Source organism: Emydura macquarii, unplaced genomic scaffold (assembly GCF_026122565.2).
Source record: "Emydura macquarii macquarii isolate MOO-44397 ecotype Brisbane River unplaced genomic scaffold, CSIRO-AGI_Emac_v2 contig_554, whole genome shotgun sequence".
NCBI classification, from domain to species: domain Eukaryota; kingdom Metazoa; phylum Chordata; order Testudines; family Chelidae; genus Emydura; species Emydura macquarii.
In genome coordinates, this window is record NW_027130691.1 from 14,936,265 (window position 1) to 14,957,157 (window position 20,893).

At 42.9% G+C, this 20,893-nt stretch overlaps 1 protein-coding gene across 4 annotated transcripts in view; it reads right to left on the bottom strand.

The window, feature by feature from the left end:
* Nucleotides 1–3,413: 3,413 nt before the first annotated feature.
* Nucleotides 3,414–20,893, bottom strand: part of COMT (catechol-O-methyltransferase) — a 29,423-nt gene continuing 11,943 nt past the window's right edge. For 3 of the 4 annotated variants that reach the window (XM_067539857.1, XM_067539856.1, XM_067539853.1), the window contains exons 2-5: nt 13,317–13,599; nt 9,447–9,640; nt 7,529–7,660; nt 3,414–4,691 (exon numbers count right to left, since the gene is read on the bottom strand). In XM_067539857.1, coding sequence (XP_067395958.1) covers nt 4,515–4,691; nt 7,529–7,660; nt 9,447–9,640; nt 13,317–13,599 — 786 coding nt within the window. In that variant the 3' untranslated portion in view covers nt 3,414–4,514. Of the gene's footprint in view, nt 4,692–7,528; nt 7,661–9,446; nt 9,641–13,316; nt 13,600–14,056; nt 14,181–20,893 lie in introns of those variants that run through there. The other variant, XM_067539854.1, reaches the window with a different exon arrangement.

Consider the following 20,893-nt stretch of genomic DNA (forward strand, 5'->3'; position numbering starts at 1 on the left):
AACAGACTGAGTTGCACATTTGTTACCTTGGACAACATAGAGAACAGGCCTCTGCACAACAGATTTTCCATGAGCAATACCCTTGAAGACTGACTGTCCCTGGCAGGTGCATCAGTGCAATTGAGATCAACAGAGATATCGATGTGGCTAACAAGTGTCACGGTTCCTGACCTGCAATGGTCAATCAAGGCAAAGGTCCAGCAGTAATAGTGCCCTGCAGTGAGCTGGTGATCAAGAGGAAGTGAGATTTTCCCAGGAATTTAAACAATGAATTATATTACTGGTCATGAGAGACCAAATGTCTCTTATAACTTGTTCAAACTTCATTATATCATTAATTAGCTTATCGGTTTTGAGATTCCGAAGACCTTTAGCTATGGATGCTTGTTAACAGCAGCACTAGGGAGCTTATCTTCAATTTGCCATCTCTCTTTAGATCTCAGATGTCTAGAATGCATCCCAAGCTATTGTGTAAAATCATCTGCTGGTCTTGTAAACACAGACAGAACATCTAATTTTACATGCGATGTGGCTCTTAACCTCAGAATCTGGCTCGGAGGAGGTATTGCCGGCATTCCACTGCAGGAAATAATCAAACTTTTGTTTTCTTTATGGATGCCCTAAAGTGGCAATGAATAGTAGATGTGGTAGGTAAGAGACTGAGCTCAAACAAATAGGTGGTTTCTACAGTTGACCTTTCACAGCTGTCAGAGTAATTTCATTTTCAGCTCATCGTCTTCTGGGAAAACTGGAGAACTGAGTCTCAGAGGTTAAGGTTAACATGGGAACAATTGACAGGAAATATCACAGCCCTGGTCTGTTTCTGATTTCAACAAAATCTTCAGTGAGCTTCCTGTCGTCATAGTGGTGTTCACCAGTATTTTTTGCTTCCTACTGTAAAAAGCTTTATTTGTAACTAATGCAGAGCATTGGTAATGCAAGGTTAACAAGTAAATAAAACGTTAAAGGGACACTAGCAAATTTGATTGACCCCTTCTCCCCCAATCTTTCAGCTGCCTTCTTACCTGTTTAAAAAGCCAGTTTAATCTGTGTGTGTGCATGTGTTGGCCCTCAGCCACAGTGGGGGAGGAAAAAGGGGGTTGAGGGTGGAGTATGGGGTGATACTGTTATAGGAACTGACCTGTCTCTCTCTCATAGCATGGCTCACTACCACTGGGCCCTGCCAATCTTTTTCATTTGGCTAATTTATCTCAATTAGGATTGATTAGGATTGATCATTTGCAAGGTGAGTTGTGAGATCTGGCTGGAGGAATGTATTTAATAGGTAGTTTCCTTCAGTGGCACTTTGCAAGCGGACAGTCTTTGGTCAAACACTGGAGCTCAGATTTACTGTTCCATGAGAACAGGATTGTGAATATTGGCTTGTCTTCAGCACCCACTGTGGTAGAATGATAGTGCCTTGACTCTCGATAGATGCTGGGACTTTTAGCCCACTGAATATTCTCTTTAGTACAGAAATAGATGGTTAGCCTACAGCCGTCTCTTCTTCCAAAATCCAAAGTGTGGTTTTACTCTGAAAAGCTGCTGTGTTTGCCAGTTATTCAAACTCAGCGAGGCTCTTTCCTTTTCATCCTTGGTCACCACTAATGAACAGTGTTTCATGGGTACAGCTCAGGGCAAAATATATCCTTGCATTTGGAACTTGGTTAACAATCTGATGATGCATGAACAGAAATAGAATTTTGCTCCTTCCATAGCCATGCTGGCTCTGTAGTTCTAACAGGAGTAAAACACTTAATTTTGACATTAAAAGAAGGGGCTGTGGCTCTGAATACATACACAGAGCTCATATTGTCTCTCCCCCCCAAAAAAACTGCCAAGCAACATGAAGGAATCCACTTTGTGTAATATCTACACTCATCTAATAGCTTCTCTCTGCCACTTCCTGCTTTCTTGATTATTCTGCTTACATAAGAAGTTATTTCAGATCCACGTATTTTGCCTGTAGGGTAAAAAATGAGAACACTCTTCCTTAATTCTGAACTGCAAAGTAGAGCAAAGGACAGCATCTATGAGCAGCACCTAAACTTTTGACGACATGCAAATGATCTCACAGCAGTTGGTTTGCTTCAGAATTCTTACATGCAACAACATCACAGTACAGAGCTGCTGAGCAGACCAGGCATGCAGCCTTTGACATGTGTTGGGATTCATCAATATCAATAAGTCACAGCAGCCTGCTGTGGTGAAGGGGAGACTCAACTGCAATCAAAGGCATGTAGGTTAAAAATGGAAGAGATCTGCCAAAGTCCTGCTTCTATAAAACAGTGGTCACTCATTCCAGAGTGGAGATGGGCTTATAAATGTGTTCTCTAGGAATTTTGTAAATCGCCAGAATGGCTTCGGTATAATGCCACTGCGTTACGCACATGATCACTAATGGTATCTACAGATATGCACTTATACGTTGTTTATATGTCAGGGTGAGAGATGGCTGCCCTCAAGGCCAGAAAGAAATCATGCACATACCCATGCACAGCGGAGCATTGCACAAGTAGCTATGGGCACACTGACATTTTCATCTCATGAAGCATCAGTTATTGGCCTTTACTGGAGACTGTATACTGGAGTGGATGGACTGCAGTCCTATCCAGCAGCACTTAAGGTTGAAAAAGGCATAGAATTCGCTATTTTCCTTATCAAGATAAATTTATGGTGGCTTTACCCCATTGTGTCTATTTGGAAAGTGAGCGTCAAGAGCTGGCTGGATGTCAGAAACCATGTTAGGGATGATCAGTCCTAGTGGTCAGAGCCATGGCAGTAAGTCAGAACCATGGGTCAGAGATCCAGAGTCCAGAGCTGGGTTTGAGTGAGGCTGGAGTTGGAGTGAAGCTGGAGCAGGACTAGGATCAGGATAGAAGCACAAGCAAGACTGGAGCAGGCTAATGCTTGGAGAGTCTGTTGCCACTGTCAGGCAGCAGAGCGTTCCAAGCCCTGGAGTGACATTGAGCAAACACAGCAGCTGTTCCTCCTGTGAGGCTTATACACCTGTCCTGATAGTCACCAGACCCTTAGTCACCAGACCCACTTCTGGCTTGGCTGGAGCCTACCAGAGGAGTGACTCATCACTTTGCACTGGATTCCTGGATTTCGCCTGTCCGTTTTCAATCTGATTTTACAACTGTCGTTAACTTGCTCTCATTTGCAGCTGTACTGTTCAAAGAGTCTGCCAGGCTCCAGCGCCAAAGTAAACACTTCAGGGAGGCAGCCTGCAAAAGCAGCTGGCTAAATCACCTGCCTGTGAGAATCCGAAGTGGAAGGGGAGGGAAGGGACGTTCGTATCCACTGATTTTAGAATACAGGATCCATTTCGGGAGCTGCGCCAGGGCTTGAAACCTCCAGTGGAGTGCTGTGCAGAGTCCATGTGGAATAAAATGGAGTCACACATTCAGTAACTGCACAAGACATTTTCCCCCTTCATTTTTATTTATAAATTTTCAATTTCACACAGTTGTACCATGGCAACGGAAGTGCCTGCCCGTGGATTATTGCACCATTTGGGTGAATCAAATCACTTTAAATTTGGTCTTGTATCTTAATAATAATCCTTAGTATTTACAGTAACGTGAACACAACCCAGGGGGTACAATAATCGCCCAGAAAGGCACAGCCTGTTGTGCCGTTATAAATCATTAGTCAGCACCTTACATTTATGCAGCACTTGGCCTACAAGAAGAAGCGTATTCTGCCCCCAAAGAGCTTACATTGGTTATGTACAATATAAAGGGTTGGAAAATAGCAAATTTTCAAGGTCTTAGTGGTTTATGTGCATTTGATAGTTTGTTATAAAGAAACTGCTCCCTTAATGCTACTTGTCTATTAAAAGGACTCTGCGCGTGTATTTTTTCACCCATTTATTTCAGATAGACTTCCTGACCACTCCCAATCACATTAATTATCTTGTCTGCCTTGCCCACTGTGTTTTATTATTTCTCCACCAAAGAACACTATATTTTTACTGGTAGCTACCAAGGAATGTGTGTGATGTAACTGCAGGGTTCTTCACAGTGGGGCATTGCCAGTTATTTAGCAAAATCAGTGCTGCTGAAATATTCTTTCCCTGCAAACTGGGTCTGTCTCTCTCTGAAAAACGATTAGTCTGTTTTAGCTTGAGGACACACACTCAGCAGTCTCTGTGATTTTCTGTTTCACTCTTGGCTGTTAGGGTTTGAACTCAAAGTAAACAGATTCGTTTTGCTGTTGGCAAGAAGCAAATCACCTTAAGGGAATGTATATCATCTTGGATGCAGATAGCCACCTGAAAAGGAAAACAAAAGACAGGCCTCTCCAGCTGATCTTTGGCTAGCTACCCTATATATATGCACATGCTCTTTAGGCCTTGGTTTCCATCTTCTCTAAACCCATCTTCATTGGATCTTGCTTTAATTACAGCCCCAAAAGTACAGAAAGCTAAACTGGAAGCATGGGCAGAGGTAACGTGTGCAGTTGCATTTATAACACTTGAAACAACAGTTGGGTACCAGTGGCTCCCTTTATCCCAAAAACACGGCCTTTTCCATTGCATCCTTTGCTTTCATGTACTCCACATGCGAGGGATAGTTGGTACATTCAAAACGATTATTGCGGATATACTGAATAAACTCTGGAGCCCCAGGGCAGATGACATTGTCAGCCACGATAACAGAGCCCTTCCTCAGCAAGCCACATTCCTAGAAAGAAGAGACACTTGCACTTGGTGAATCTGTTCATGTCAGAAAGCGTTAACGATTTCTAAGTGCATATGCAATGCACTTTCATATTCGTGACATTTCATGCTAAAGTGAATTCCTGTAACGAACATGGGTTTGATTGGGCAAAAAATAGCAGTGACTCTCTATCCCACCTCTGCAAGCAATAGCTGAAAACATGATCAGTAGTAAAAGAGTTAATGCTGCTGATAGGGAAATTGCTGTCATTAAGATTCAAATTCAACAACCCATGGCAATGAATGCGGGAAGGTCACGCCTCTTAGTTATGGTTTCTGGCTGTGTCTGCAAGGTTAATAGGACAGCTCTGCATGATTCACATTTGGAAGGATTTCTTCACATGTGTAGGCACTTGAACATTCCTTTTATTTTAAATTAACACTGAAACTTTGCAGAAGCTGTTGAAGTCACCAGAAAGGGGACTGCTTGGTATTCTGGTCAGCAAAGTCCCAACTGGGTTCTGGCCCATGAATGGAAAAATGCAGATTTTAGGACTGAGGTTTCCTGTGCTCACTCTTCCTGAATCTCATTCACCCTTCCACTGCTTTATTCAGCAACAGGGGGTGGAGCAGGGTTAGTGCCCAGAGAGGGCCAGGCTGGCAAGTTACCAGGAATTTGAGGGGCATAATTAACTTGCAATATACATGTACATCCAATGTTTAACAAAAGTAAAGCTGCAACCATAACATTTGTTGTACTTGTATCTTCCTTGACAGACAAAGAGACGTTGCTTATCTGAGTTCACCAGCATTTTAAAAATGAAAGCCTGCATCTTATCAGCTTTGTTCCCACCCTACAGATACAGGCAGGCTTGCAGCTTTAAGGTTCGGTGGATGGCTTTTGTCCCGCACATCCATTTTGTAGAGACCACAAGCGGTTAGCTCATCATGCTCACCTCTTGATTTTATGCCAAACAGAAGAGAAGAGGTGCTTTGGGAGGTATGGCAATATCCCCTGGCCTGTACTTCCTAGTAATCAGATCAGAAACACGAGTGAAAATGGCACATCTCTAGCTGTATTTCCCAATGCTAACTGCTATGTCATCGTGACTCCAATGATGTTTGCCAGCTGCTCCTAGTATCAGGGATGCTTTCGAGAACTGTATGAAGGGGGAACTGCTTAGAACCCCAACCCGGGCCATCTGAAATGCTTGTCAAAAACAATGTTCAAAATGCTATGCTGGAGGCATGTTCAAGGTGTTCCCTTCAGCCGTTTCATCTAAAATCCCCTGGTGATGCTACACTGCAATGATTCGTGAGAATAAGCAGAACAATGCTATGGTTTACGGTCACATCACACTGTTGACCAAGAAGCTGGAGCTAAATGACTCTCAATCCTTTGCTTTAGCAGTTTGTTGTTTTGGTTTTTTTGTAAAAGGTTCAGCGCTGGAAATGCTGCTCTAGCCGTCCAAATAGCTGGGAGTTTGGCAACTGTTACAGAGCAAGTTTAGAAGTTAACATTCACAGAAGGCAAAGGAATTTCAAACCAAAAATTTACTCTCTCTCAGCTACTGATGTGGAAATTCAATGGTGGGTTTTTTGTTTTTTGTTTTTAAAGTCTCAAACAAACCCTCTTCTTTTTGAACAGCTGCCCACAGGGAGGAGAGAAGGGCAAAATGAGAAAATATGGGAGCCTAGGATAGAATGCTTGAATTCTATAAACAAGTGACGAAACTGGTGCTGAGTGAAGGGAGAATGTGGATAGAATAAAGCAGTCAGCAGAGAGGCTCCCATGGTCTTAATGCAAGAGGAACTCATAAAAGAGGGAGTGGGTGGATAGCTGTGGAGAATGTAACTGAAAAATGGCATTTCCCTACAATTAGTCATTTAGTTCTGCGATAATCACAGGTATAATAGTGCTACCGAGCTGTGATTGTATGTGCTGCTTTTATAAATACAGAGGCTGTGATTATCACTGGGTTATTTGGTGACATTTGGGAATACCGTGGGGTCCTTAACTGATCAAGTTCATTACCTGGCTGTTTAATGCCAACCCATAATTTGCTATTGCTATTAGAGCCTCCTAATTTTGTAATGACGTGTCATTAACTGTTACCTTTGTTGCTGACAAAATCCGTCCCCACCTCTAGCGGTGGGTGGAAAGAGTCTGAATGGCATTTCCTGGAATGAGTGTCTAGGAATGCCATGGTCTTAGGAATAGTTTTCCCTCTGCTAACAGCCGCTTTATAGCCAATCAGATGGTCAGGATGCCCCAGATGTCCACAGAAAGTTGGTACAAATGTGTTACCAAGATAGAATTTCATTAAGGGGCTCTGGTAGCAGCACAAACCCAGCCAGCAGAGTGAAAGGAGTTTGCCATCAAGAAATTAGAGATGTGAAGGCAGAGTCTGGAACCTGAACTTCTCCAAAATTCAGGGCATTTGGATCAAGTGTCATGGGTTTAATCTGACAGATAAAGATTTAAGTCATGACATTCGGACTCAAAGCTGTGCTTCTCCAGTGTTAGAGGGTGGTTCTAATTGGGTATTGAGCGTCAGGCCTTTCCATACAGGAAGCCCAGGGTCAGATCCTGCAAGGACTGAGCAATACCTGGGAAGTGCTGAGCACCTTCTGCTCCCACTGACCATAACGGGAGTTGAGTGCACTTAGCACTGTTCTAAGCCAGCCCTGAAGCACCATTCTCTCTTTTCACCACATTGCTTGTTGCTTGTTAAAAGTTCTCCTGGACAGTGCCATGCTATAGTTATAGAAAATACTCGCTTCCCAAATGTTATGGGCAGATCTTACCAACAGCTGGATATTCACTATGTGGTTTTTAGGGCTGAAATCATTCCAACTCACTAGCAGCAGGATGGTGTCTGGCATGTATCTGTCTTTCCAATGGTCGAGAAAGACAAAATCCAGCGTGTCCACTTCATGCTTTTTCTTCAGCTGTGGAATAATTTCCTCTGAAGGGCCTTCTAGAATTTTCACCTGAAAAGCAAATTCAGCTAATGTTGATCTGTATGCCTTTTTTTTTTTTTTTAGCACACTGTCCCTAACCCTTTAAGTGGCAGTCAGACTTCCCTGATGGTTTTAATAGCTATGATGTATAACTTCAGCTGTTGGCGGCTTTGGATTACATGGGCTTTTTTTGATAAATTGACTCAATTATTTTTTCTCTGTGCAATTATAAGAAGTCTGTGACCTTGGCTCTACTGGGTAAAGTGACTCTCTGCTGGTGACAAGGGAATCCCCTGCTGCAAACTTGTGTTTTGGCTCGACTTGGAATTTCAGTTACATCTCAATCGAACCTTCTTGCCCAAAGGAAACAGAATGTACAGACGAGAGGTTAAAAAGACTGGGATTATTTAGTTTGGAACATAGTTTGAGTGGTACAGCATGTAAAACAATGAACGCATTCTCCTTATGCAGAGTCAGGCCATGTCTACACTAGGAGCACTTTGCTAGTATAGCTGGACTGGTATACTACGCCAGCAAACGTTCCTAGTGCAGATGCAGCTTATACTGACAAAACGGCACTTTTACCAGCATAGCTTGTTCCAGCCCCCTGAGTGAAATAAGCTCGCTCAGTAAACATGCACTTGTACCGGTATAATTGCGGCTACACAAGGGCCTTTTGCCAGCCACCTATGTCAATCATAATTGCACCTTATCACACCCCTGATGGATATAGTCATACTGGAAAAAATCTGTAGTGTAGACCCGGCCTCGGAGGAAGATGCAAGCAGGTGAGTGGAATTCACACCCTGATTACAGGTTCATCAGCAGAGGCTCTGTTCAACTGAGAGGAGCTGTGGCACCTGTATTTGGTAAGTGGGCACCATATGGTTTGAGCAAAAATGAAAGGGGGGGAGTCTGATCGTTCTGGCTGCTGGTTTGTGCCTCAGAGCTGGTCAGTAGTTTAACTCGGATCTAGGAAATGTAATTTTAATTAGAGCCATTATTTCAACTCCTCTTCAAGAAATCGAGAAAAGCATTGAAAGGCATTTGGAATCAAGTGTAAAGGACAGTTATCCTGCTGCCTTTGAACCTGCAGTGGACCGGATTTTGCGGTCCATTTCCTTTGCTATATACAACCTCAACCTTAATGGGACACTTAGAGTACCATCATTCTGGCTTAGTCTATGGTTGTGGTAATCGGAGCACTATTGAGGATATCATCCCCTGACAGGTCGATAGATACATGACTGTAAACCAGAAAAGCTAGGCATTCCCAGTGCAATAAACAATCGTCTGCCTACACTGATAACCAGTTACTAGAAAACAGGTCAAACCCAGAGAATGAAATCTGAATGCTTTCAAAGCATTAGGGAGCTTTGGATTTAAGTCATGGTTCCTGTACCTGCCGCTGTGTATCCTTGTTCTGGCTCAGACAGCTGGACATTTGTGAGAATAGCTCATGAAATTTTGGGAATTTCAAACTCTAATCCCTGCTCTCTTCTGAACCTCAATCCCTTTCCTAACCCCAAATTGGATCTGAACCACACCACTCTGCCCCATCTTTACTAACTACTAAATTATCTTAAATACATTGTGTGTGAAAAGGAGTTAATGACCTTGTCCCAGTCCCTAATAGACATTCTCCAACTTCACGCACCTACCACACCAATAAGCCCAATTGCCAGGCTCAATTCACTGCTAAAATAGCCTGGCGTATTGCAATTGCGATGTTAGCCCAAGAGGTGAAATTCCAGTATTTCTTCTGATACCTCTGCTTAGTCCCTTCATTTACCAGCCATAGAAGAATAAGATGTACCTTATCTTGCACTCCAGCAAACTCAATCATTTGTTTGGCAATAGCAGCAAAGTCAGGGTTGAATTCGATGGTCATAAGGCATGTGCTGGGCTTTAACAGCCGAGCAATCCTCACAGCTGAATAACCACAGTATGTTCCCAGCTCCAGCAAGACTGATGGCTTTGTCTCTTCCACTATCTTATCTAGAATCAAACCTGAACAGGAAAGAAATGAGTTAACTTTGGACTAAATGAAACTGTATCAAATAAGTAAGGGTGGGAAGTTAGTAGATGGAATCTTACAAGTTTATTTACTAAGCTGCTATAAGGAGATTCAAAATGTGATGGTTGATAAGTTACACAGGGCTTCTTTTGCAGACTGATTCGCACTTAAAATGAGATTCGTTTTAAAATGTCAGGAAATTTTGGAAAAAAACACTTACAAATACCTCAAATGAAACTGCTCCTTATTGTATCAATGGGGCCCATGTGCAACTTAAAATTGCCTTGTGAATGCTTTCACGATTTCTTGTTTGCAGTGGACAACTTCAGGAAATGGGTTGGCTTGCATCATACTGTGAAAATTGATCATCTGACCTCGGCTTCAAATTGTAAATTTTCCCAAAAAAATGTTTTGGTGTGTTTAAAGAAACCAATTTTTTCAAGCGAAGATGGGCCTGTATTAAATAAAATTTAGCACACCTTTGAGTGAAAAATGCAACACTTTGCAAAGGAATTTAGTTGTTGCCAAATTTGTCCACAGTCATGAAATGTAGAGTTCTTAATCTTTGAGAGAGTTCAAATTTTGTTAATATTGCATGCAGTGGCCTTAATGTAAGATTTTTAAATTAAGAAATGCTCATTACAAAAGGAAAAGTCTAGCTACCTGACAAAGGCTCCATCCATTTGTCCTAGAAAGACTAGGAACCATTAGCCAATTGTTATAATAAATAAATAAAATGGGGAACTATATCCAATCCTTGCAAAGAAATGTACTCAGGGACAGAAGTCTCTTCCATCTCTAACTTTAGTAGTGCAAATATACTAGATACCTAAATCTGAATGAGTATATGAAGGTATGTGGCTGCATGAACCACATGACCTGTGTAGTTATCCAGCATTTGCATACAGCTTGTTCTGTGCGATTTACTTACACATCGCTTGTGTACATATTGGTGTAATGCTGCAATTTGTAATTGAGCGCTTCTGTTTAGTCTTCCTAATCTTAGGAATTAGAATAAAAAAAATCCCTGTCAGATCAGTTAATTTTCATCTATTAATGGACATAAAGAGAAGGAACATAAATAACTTTGGGATGTTGCCTATCTTACGGGAACCGTGCTTTTTGGCTCCCACCACTCTGCAAGCTTAGTCATCATTTCTACTAGAAGTCCCTGTTCTCAGAAAGCTGCTCCCTTCCCTTAGGGAGAACTCCGCCCTTCTGTTTTGAGGACTGCCACCCTGATTCCCACCCTTTACGCTTGTCTCATCCACGGCCCTGTAATGCAGCCACAATTTTTGCAGCCCAAGAAAGTACAAGGCTGGGTGGGCTTACTGCTGGGCAGTGTGAAGTAATTCCACCTGCCAATCTTAAACCTCACCTAACCACTAGACTGTGAGGATCTTTTTTTCTATGTAGGTTTCAAACTCCCAGCCATGGGCCAGATACAGCCCCATCCACGTACATCTCAATTTAAAAATCACACTGCAATGTGTGTCCACTGCCAACTGCAGCGAGTGGAACAGCCCTTAAAGGCGAGGGTCAGAGCGGACTGCAAAGACGAACTGTCTGATCCTAGCCAGTTTCTCATTTCAGACCATGTATAAACGGACTAGGACTGGTCAGTTTGCTACTGTATGAGTCTTCTGCTGATGTAAAGGAAACCGACTAGGACTGCAGAAATCCACTCAGTCTCACTGTGCAGTCAACTCCCAATTCTAGACACTTTCAGACCATTTCTCTATTTTCATGAAGTGCTGCTTTACATATGGAAAGCCTGCAGAGGAAAACATCATAGAAAGCTAATCAGTTCCCCTCTGCAGCTTTTCCATATGGGAAGTACTTTAGTACCTCTGCAGAGACTGAAAATAGAAAGGTAGGTTGAAAAGTGCTCCCCCACCCCCCTCCAAAAAAACAAAACAAAACAAAACAACACAAAAACAAAAAAAGGAAGAAAGGGTGAAAGAGCAGACAGAAATGAGAAAATGGGGATTGAGAATAGGACACAAAACAGGATAGAGTATATAGATCAAAAGGAAGGAGCAAAAAAGAGAGAGAATGCACAGGAGGAGATGCACAAAGAAAGACAGGAAAGAGGGAAGGAGAGAACTGGGGAGAAAGGAAAAGGGCTGATACTGGTGAAAAACGCATTCGGCTGCAACAAATAATGCCAATGTTAAACTGACTGACCAGTTAACTGCCTAAATGCTACCCTCTACCCTTAATCCTTGTGCAAAACTTTCATTGATGTTACTGGACGGGCTCTTGGTATGGCTCTACTCTCATTGACCTAGCCCAGGGATCCTAATTAACAGCATAACTCAGCCTTCTCCTGTCACCCAGCTTTTACTGGCACATCTCTGCAGGGTAAGTGTATGTAGTGTATGTATCTGTGTGCTGTTCAAAACCACAGAGGTGACTGCACTTTACTGAGGGGTGAAGTAACTCCTGTCAGGTGCTTTGGCACCTTTAAGATGAAAGATGCTAAATGAAGCCACGATGGTGTCATTATATAATTCAATGAATCATGGGCTAAATCTTAAGATCCTCACTCTGTTTTCACTCAAGCAAATTTCTACTGAAAGCAGTGGGAATTTTGTCTAAGCAAAAACTTTAGAATATAACCAGAGTCAGAGCTTTAACAATGTGTGCATACATACTGGAAGCTGCTGCTTTCACCCTAAACCCACTACTTATGGAATCACAAGAATTGTTTTCATAAACTAGGCCTAAAATATTGATGCCTCTGACAGCTATGTAAACTACAAGTTTACTAGCTTGGTTAACCTTAGACTACTATGGTTAACCTGCATCTGATGAAGTGGGTTGCAGCCCACGGAAGCTTATGCCCGCAGGAATTTGTTAGTCTTTAAGGTGCTACAGGACTCTTTATGTTTAACCTCAAATTCTCTGCACTGCCTCCAAAAACAAAAAGGGTCATGTAATTCACAGGAAGTGTTATGTTAGAAGTGTGCTACTACAGTTGTCTGAGTAGATAACTGAACTTTTTAAAGGGTCAAATGAGCTAAGACTTGCTAGGTGGTAGTAATGTCACATTCTCCTATCAGTATATGGGACAGCTTCTTATGTATATTACATCTATATGATCTCTCTTCCATCAAATATACATTGCCTATAACTATTGTTTATATATGCAAAATTCCTCTTATTTTAAATGCTTGTGATTTGCACTTCTTTCTATAACACATTTCAATCAAGGATCTCAAAAATGCTTTATACACACCAATGAATTAAGCCTCACAGACATGTCATGCTGGAAGTAGGATATGATCCATTGTAACTGAGGTACGGAAAGTCAGTGACTTTTCCAAGGCTATGTGGCAGGAAACTGGCAGGTCTACACATCAGGGGCATTTTGTTTCTCAACTCCTTTCTCTATCTACTAAAAGCCTGCCCTCCCTCCCTTATAAAACAATGTGCACAGTGTATCAAAAAAATCACATCTGGCCCCAGGACTCTACAGTGCATCAGCTGGATTCTTGCAAAAAGATTTACACCACCTTGCATGATTGTTTGCATAAACATTTTGGCGGAGCACAAGGTTGCTGTGTTTTTCCGATGACAGCAGTGACTAACAGAAAAATCTATCCTATAACATGCCAGTCTCAAACTCACAAGTAGTCTTGAAGAGCTTAGCGCTGGTGTGATTACCTTTTTCATCCCCCACATTCATGGCCCATTCTTTCTGGGAGCAGTATTTATCTATGGTGTCCACCACACTCTGGGGGTCCCCTCTGATTGCATTCTGCAACACAAAGTTTAAAATCCTCTGTTCTTTGCTCTGAGCCATGATGAAATTGGTTATTTTCTGCAGGACGATTTCGTTCCACAGAATGGCTGCCCAGCCGTTGTTTCTGATAAGCACTGCAAGCAGCAGCAAAATGAAAAGCAGGCTGCTAACAATGGACAAAAGGAGTGGACAGCTCTCCAGCATCTGGAATGAAAGAGACAAAACAGGCTTTTGGTTAAGTTGGCACAGGAGAGAACCATCTTTCGCATAAATGTGAAGGTTGAATAACCCATAAGCAATACCCGGGAGAGGACTATATAGAGTTTATCATTATTAATGTACAGTATGGTTGGAAAAGGCTTCGTTAGATCCAGGGAGAGACATTGATCTGTAAGTTCTCTTTCAGGTAAATTTCATAGCCAGTCAAACAATTAATTTCCTACTCTCCTCCCCCAGGTAGCCATTTAGTTCTGACTCCATCTCCAAACACCATTGCACAGACTGGCTGTGACCTTAAAAATCCTTAAAAAGTTGCTTTAACCATTAAAAAGGATTTAAAAATCCTAAATAATTGCAGTAGATGTGATTTTCCCCCCCTCCCCCTTATTTGGGTGAGGCATGAATGTTGTTGAGACTGGTGAAGAAATACGGAGCTTTTTACCTTTACTTCTGAGCACTGTGATCTGTAGAAATCCAAGGTGGCTATGCAAAGTCCTATGTGAAATGAGCGTTAAGTAAGGAGCGCTGGTCTTCCAACCGCCAGTAAACACACAACAAACACCATCACTACCTGCCCCCGCCTTGCTGGCACGCTGCGGAGAAGCTAAGGGTTGAACTACCCTCCCCTGCTTCAAGGTCACAATTGAGGCACATGTGTGGAGTGGGTCCAAGGAAGTTGGCAGTACAAGCTCTGCCTGTGTTGACCAAGCCTTTTCTGAGCCGTCAATCTGGCACCTTTCACAAACACAAAAGTCACTTTAACTTTTTATTTGAAAGCACTGATTTTTTTCTTCTCCAGTTATCAAACACAAAGTTGAATCCCTGCCCTAGCACAGAGGAATGCAAGCACATGAAATTCAGGGGATGTAACAAAAGAGTGCGTTGTATTTCACTGACAGGCTGGATTTTGCAGCCAGGCTGTGCCTATTGTTTCCAAGAAACACGGTTTCTTTGCTGAAGATGTCTGTGTGTACATTGTCTAGACGTGTGTCTCAGCGTTTAGGGCATTAGGACTTGAAACTCACCAGATGGGATGCATGTCACCCTGTACAGCTCAAGCGATAAATCCCTTCAAAGCCATTTACCTGAACAGACATAACAGACAACTCTCTACAGAAAGGTTTTTTTTTTTTTTGAAGGGAATGATTCATTGATTTTGAATCTACCATAGCACAAAAGAGTTGCTAGGGAAGGTTTCTTTAAATGAAAGAATTAATTTACTCTGGATGGAAGTGCAGAACTAAAAGCACTGACTGCGCAAGGCTCTGTATAAATGTCTCCCATGCAGCACTGTCAGTGCCCCCCACTTCTGATGATGCAGCCTGTAACAACTCGGTTACTCCACTCCTGCACCTCCGCTTGAGCTGGGGCTGACAATGGCTTGAGGGGACTGGAATGTGCACAAGTCAGGACAAGGCTGAGTGCAGGCCAGAGTCATTTTCCCTTGCAATTTAATTTGGGATTTGCACAGATCTATGGAATTCAGCAGCTACTTCCCCAGCCCACCCCTCCCCTCCTATGCAGTTCTGCACTGAGAAGAACATTGTTCTCAAAGCCATTTTTAATAGGAACAGTTTACCCCCCCCTCTTATTTATTTAACCCATTCTACTCCCTCACCTCAGTCCAATGAACTGCATTCAAAGGGCCTGTTGCAGGGCTGCCTGCGCCCCTCCCTGACCTACTCTGGTATTGCAGGAATTCCCTGCCTCAGTCACCCTTCTCTCAGGGCCCCTTAAGAGCTCCACACAATCTAAAGGGGTGTGAGACAAAATCCCCCTCCTGGGGTTCTACTTTATTAAATCCTAAAACAAACTTGAAATAAAGTGTCTCCCCTTGGCTCAGGGGTCACACAGCCCTCCTCCTTGGGGCCTGTGATCTGGTCTCCCTTAGGAGAGCTTCTCTCTCTAGGAGCAGCTCCCTGTAACTGAGCCCTGCTAGCCTTTTATCCGGCTGAGGGGTTCATTAGTCAATTAACAGCCTAGATATGCTCCTTCCCCCTCAATTAGCTCACCATGGGTGGTCTAAACGGAGCCAGCCCCCCCCCCATGAGAGGGCCCCAGCCTGCTAGGCACTGAATTTCCTCGACTCCCCCTGAATTCAGTTAAAATAGATAGCACCAAGGCTAAGCTTTGGAAGAAGAGAATTGGCTCACACCCTCCGAGGTCGTTGATTTCTTTCGTCAGACCCCTTCTTGTCCAAATCTCCCAGCCAGACCCAACCGCGCTGGCGGCCCCTGTATTAACGTCCCACATGCTCTGAAGTGCCTCCCAAATGGGGCAGCCACAGCCGGGGGCCCAGCAGAGCACCTACAACAGGGTCCGCCAAGGCGTGGTCTAAGTTCACAGCTGTGCGGTTACCTGAGAACCCTGTCCAATCCACACCTCCCCCTCACCCCCACTTTTGGTGGTTTTTCCCAAAATGAACCTTTTGAGGTTATTCCTCCATTTTAGGGAGCCCCACGTTTCCTTTCTTGAGTCTGCTCTTCATAAGTATGGCTCGTGAAAAAAGCCACCTCATCGCTTTAAAACTTTACATTACCATGCAGAACACATTTGGAGTTCAGAAGACGATTAGGTTGCCATGGAGATGTGCTCAACTCATGATACAGTTGATGTTTGTTCACTCATCCACTTCTCCGTTGCACAGCACACAGAATTTGTTTGGAACACTTCAACAGTCTGTTTCTTTGGCCTTCAACTAGTTAGCTAACATTTGTAACAGTCTGACTTGCCCATTGCAAAGAACTGACCTGAGCTGCTGTTTTTTTTTAAGGACTCCGGGCATTGCTTGGCAGGGAAAATCATGTTTCTTTGCCTTTTAATCCAGATAGCAAGAAGCTTCTCTCACACCTTAAAGGGGCATGCACACCAATCTGACCCATCCTCCCCCAGGCGCACGTAGTTCTTCCTATGTTCTGCACAGAAAAGAACGAGCACCTTTAGGCTGGTCTTTCCAAACCTGAACGAAGAAGCCTCTTTCCACTGGTGGAGCCTGAATTGGCCTCTGAGGTTGTTGCTTTACAAAACCCCTTTTGATTTGACCTCCTTACTCATTCGAGTGGCTTAAAGTCAGTAGTGTGGTTGTCATTGGTGGACTGTATTATCCCGTTATTGGAGAGGTACTAAATGTTCTTAAATGTGCATGGGCTTATGGGCCCTCCTCAAGAAGTCATCCTTACGGATGCCAGACTGCTTGCTAATTACAACTGGATGCCTAACTTTTCCTTTTATTGGGGAAGGTGTTCCAGGTGTATCTTGGATACCAATGACATTCTGGGTAGCATCCAGTCGGCACTGAGGGAATCTTTTGAATTAGGGAATGCATTTGTCACTATTATGATTAGTGCCAGAGATGGTCTTTTTGTTTATACATTTCAGCACTTTCAATAAGATTCACCATAGGCTGTTGCTTTGGCAACTAACAGATGTTGCCAGTATGGTCAGGACTGCCCTTCGAAGGATCCACACATACCTGGAACTCAGTCAGTTATGGATATTAACTGAGGGATGTGCTAGGTGGCATCTTTCAGAAATGCAACCATTCTCCTGTGTTGCTTAATGTATGTATGAGACCTTTTGGTGAGATCGTTTTTAGACACAGGATGAAACGGCATCTGTATGCTGATGAGACACAGCTGCTGTACACCTATTGCCCCATGCACTCTGCTAACTTCGTCTCTGAATCTCTGCCCTGGAAGGATGCTTGGACAATATCTGCAACTGGATTCACCTGATTTATATCATTTACATATGCAGGAAAAAAGAGGAGGCTGCTTTCTCCTCTTTTCTGCCTTCACAAAAGGACTTATTTGGAGGTAATGAACCAAGGTCAGAACCTTAGCATCCCTTTCATCCCACATTCAACACAGGCTTTGAGTGGGAAAGATCCTGGTGGCGAGTGGTTTTCAGTTATGCACTTTTCTTATGCCATTATCTGTATTTATTTCATGACAAACTTGCCAATGAACATGTGCCATCAAAACCACTCCCTTCAAGTAGGACGTCCAACAGTGCTGCTTCATTACCTGAAGTTTGGGGAGCACAATCACTCAATGGGTGAAATCACCCTACACTTGCCATATCTTCTCCATATTAGTAGCCTTGAAAGTAGTGAATTCATTTTACAGTCTCTCTGATAGTTCTTATGTACTTACTGATATAGGTCTAGTGTATCTGTATGCAAACACCTCCAACTTGGGTTTCCTGCAGCTGGATATTTGCATTCTGTCTTCAGTTTCCTTTTAGGCATTTTGCCATTGTGGCTCAGCTTGGTAGGTGATCATAACTTTATAGCTGACTCCCCCACTTTTAAGAGACACTGAGAACTTTTCTTTTCCAAAGACAGTTTTATTTTGACCCCAGTATTACAACTTGTGGTGCATAACATCAGTTTTAAACCTCATGTTAAAATACACCTAGTTCTGACTTTTGTCAGGCTAAGGGAAACTCTCTGAACCACAAATAACGCAACCTGAAATCCCCTCCAGCCAGCCTTTAAGCAGGAGGTTGAATGACTAGACAGGCCTTTCCATTTGCCCTGAAGTTGAATAAATTCAGGCTCATTTGAACCAACTAGGGAAGCAAATTCCTGAGTCAAAGGCTATGAGTAATAACTTAATTCACTCCAGATCTCACCTATGAATCTGTGTTTGAAGCTAAAATTATAACTGTATGGTCTCACATTGTCATAATGGACCTAGAAAAGGAAGCTGTTCTTCTATGCTTGTAACATTGATTCCATTTTGTGTTTTAGCTAACAGAGATTTGGCAGGGAAATCTAATAATGTAATTCAAAGGGCCTGTTATTTTGGGATGGTGCCAAAAGCCTGACCCCACAAACTCTTAATCTGCTGATTAACTATTAGTCTTTACTTGCTTCATATGACTAAGGATTTTGAAAAATTGGTCCCTTATAATTATTTTAGTTGGACATCGACACATGTAAATTCCCTGCCTGAGGGTTACAACTGGTTAAAGGCTAGAACTCCCTTCCTCTCCAGATCCCAGTTAAAATCTGGGGGATTGCTGACCAGAGCCTATATAGAATATAAACCTCTTATGCATCCCCATCTAGCACACTTGCTGTTTTTTCCTTCAGGATTTGTTTGTTTTGTTTAGGAAGGTTTCTAACATTCAACTGGGTATTTTACTGTGGTACAGCACCCAAGCACATAGGAAAGCTGGCAACATAAAGTTATTAACAGAGTTCCTTTGCAAGACAATTATCCTGAAAGCTGCATTCCAGAGAAGGTGGGTTTTAAAAGAAGCAAACAAGCTTTGTCTAGCTGAGTGTTCTTCATTGCAAGGCCCGGGAGCCACTGGCGGCTCCCTTCAACCCTAAGTGCAGCCCCCGGACCCCATGCTTTGGGGGGCCCTACTCCAGACTGGGCAGGAGGTGAGCAGCTGCAGCCTGCCCCCCAGCTTTGCACCAGGACCTGATGGGAGCCAGGCAGTCATGTACTGAGGGGGCCAGGCCCCTGGGCACTAGCCTGCGTCAGGGGGAGGCACCAGGCCGGCCCTTCACAACACGCAGTGGGGGTAAGGAGTGCAGCCAGTGCCCCCCAGAGCCTCCTGCGCCCCCCACCCCTGCTGCATGTCATGAAGGGTCAGCCCAGTGGGCTCCCCCCACCCAGGCCGGGGGGTGAGGCTGCCCCATCTGAGCTAGCACCAAGCTGCGGGGCTGGAACAGGAAAGGTGAGCACTGCGCGGCAGGTAAGTGCGGAGTGGTGGAGCCTGGCCAGGGCCAGGCGCTGCACAGTGGGTAAATGGGGGGAAGGGGGAATAGTGTACAGGAGGCAGTTAGCGGCTCTCACATTAAAGGTTTTTTGCCAAAGTGGCTCCCACTTGAAAAATAGTGAAGATCCCGATCTAGCTTAATACTTCAGTAGAAATCTTAATTTCTTTTTTAACCTTCATGTCTTCTAATCTGAAAACACCCACTCCCATTTTTCTTGGGATGTGTGAAAGAAAAACCTCTGCAATATCAATTCAGCAATCAAAGCAACTAATTGTCAAGAGTCAGGTGCACAAATATTGAGTATGCCCCCAAACTGAAATGGTACGGTCTCATACCAGAATAATAAGCAGTTTGTTTTTTTCCTTTGCTAACAAATATATGGATGTGCAAAATTAAAAACCAGCACTGCACAAGAGGACAGATCCTTCTTCTTGAGTTCATTATGACATTATTAGAAAATGCAACTATAATGCCAGCTTTAATGTATATAAATAGAACACATGAAATGTATAGAGAAACTGAAATGTGAAACACATCAGTGATTTATAACTGAATATTAGAAGATAGCTACTGCTATTATTTAATACTTGTATTACAGTAGGGTCCAAAGGCCCCAGTTGACATTAGAGCATCTGTGTTACAAACACATTGGAAGATATGGTCCCTGCCTAAAGAACTTTAAATCTAAACAGAGAAGACAAACAATAATAGACAACATGTAAAATGTTTGCAAGGGAATTAAACAAACAGACACCATGACACTGGAGGAATAACATAGTCTAAAATAATGAACAAATTTTGTCACCAAATTCACATTCAGGAAAACAGATTTTTCAAGGACACCAGATATTAAATGTCCCAGCACGTCAGATCACTGATAATCTTTCTCCACATGTTATGGTATATAGATGCAGAACCTTGTTTGTTTAGATTATACTGTATAAATAACTCATCCTTTTATGTGGAGTATATCATATCCTTTCATTCAGATGATTTATCTCGTGTATCCCCAAATTTACAATATATTGGCTGTCTTTTCTGCATATAATCTGAAAGTATACATAAATGTCTTCAATTTTTTCATCAGATTTTACCACATAGGTTCCATTGCATTTTTGCTCCCAAACAATCAAGATTTGGCCACAATGGGTAATGTTTACAGTTTTGGTGGGTGTTAACAGGTGCTGTTCCCAGTCTGCTCCACGAACACAGTCCACACAGTATGTAAAGTGCAAACGTGGCCTTTTCTTATTGGCTTTGGCTTTTAAATCAGCAATAGGATAAAGATCAGATTAACATTTCTCCCCACGTTTAGCTACTCCTAGAGCTCCTCCCTCATGACTGCTCAGCCCATACCCGCTTACCCTTGATACAGAAGGATCAGCATCTGTTAGCCAGGTGGAGTACTGCAGGTAATGCAGCCTATTCAGTTTTGATATTTGGAAATGGCACAATAAACATGTTTAGAGACTATGAAGTATTAAAACAAAAAAAGGAATAGTGGAGATCTGACACCATTGGGCTTTATAATGTTCTTGTATT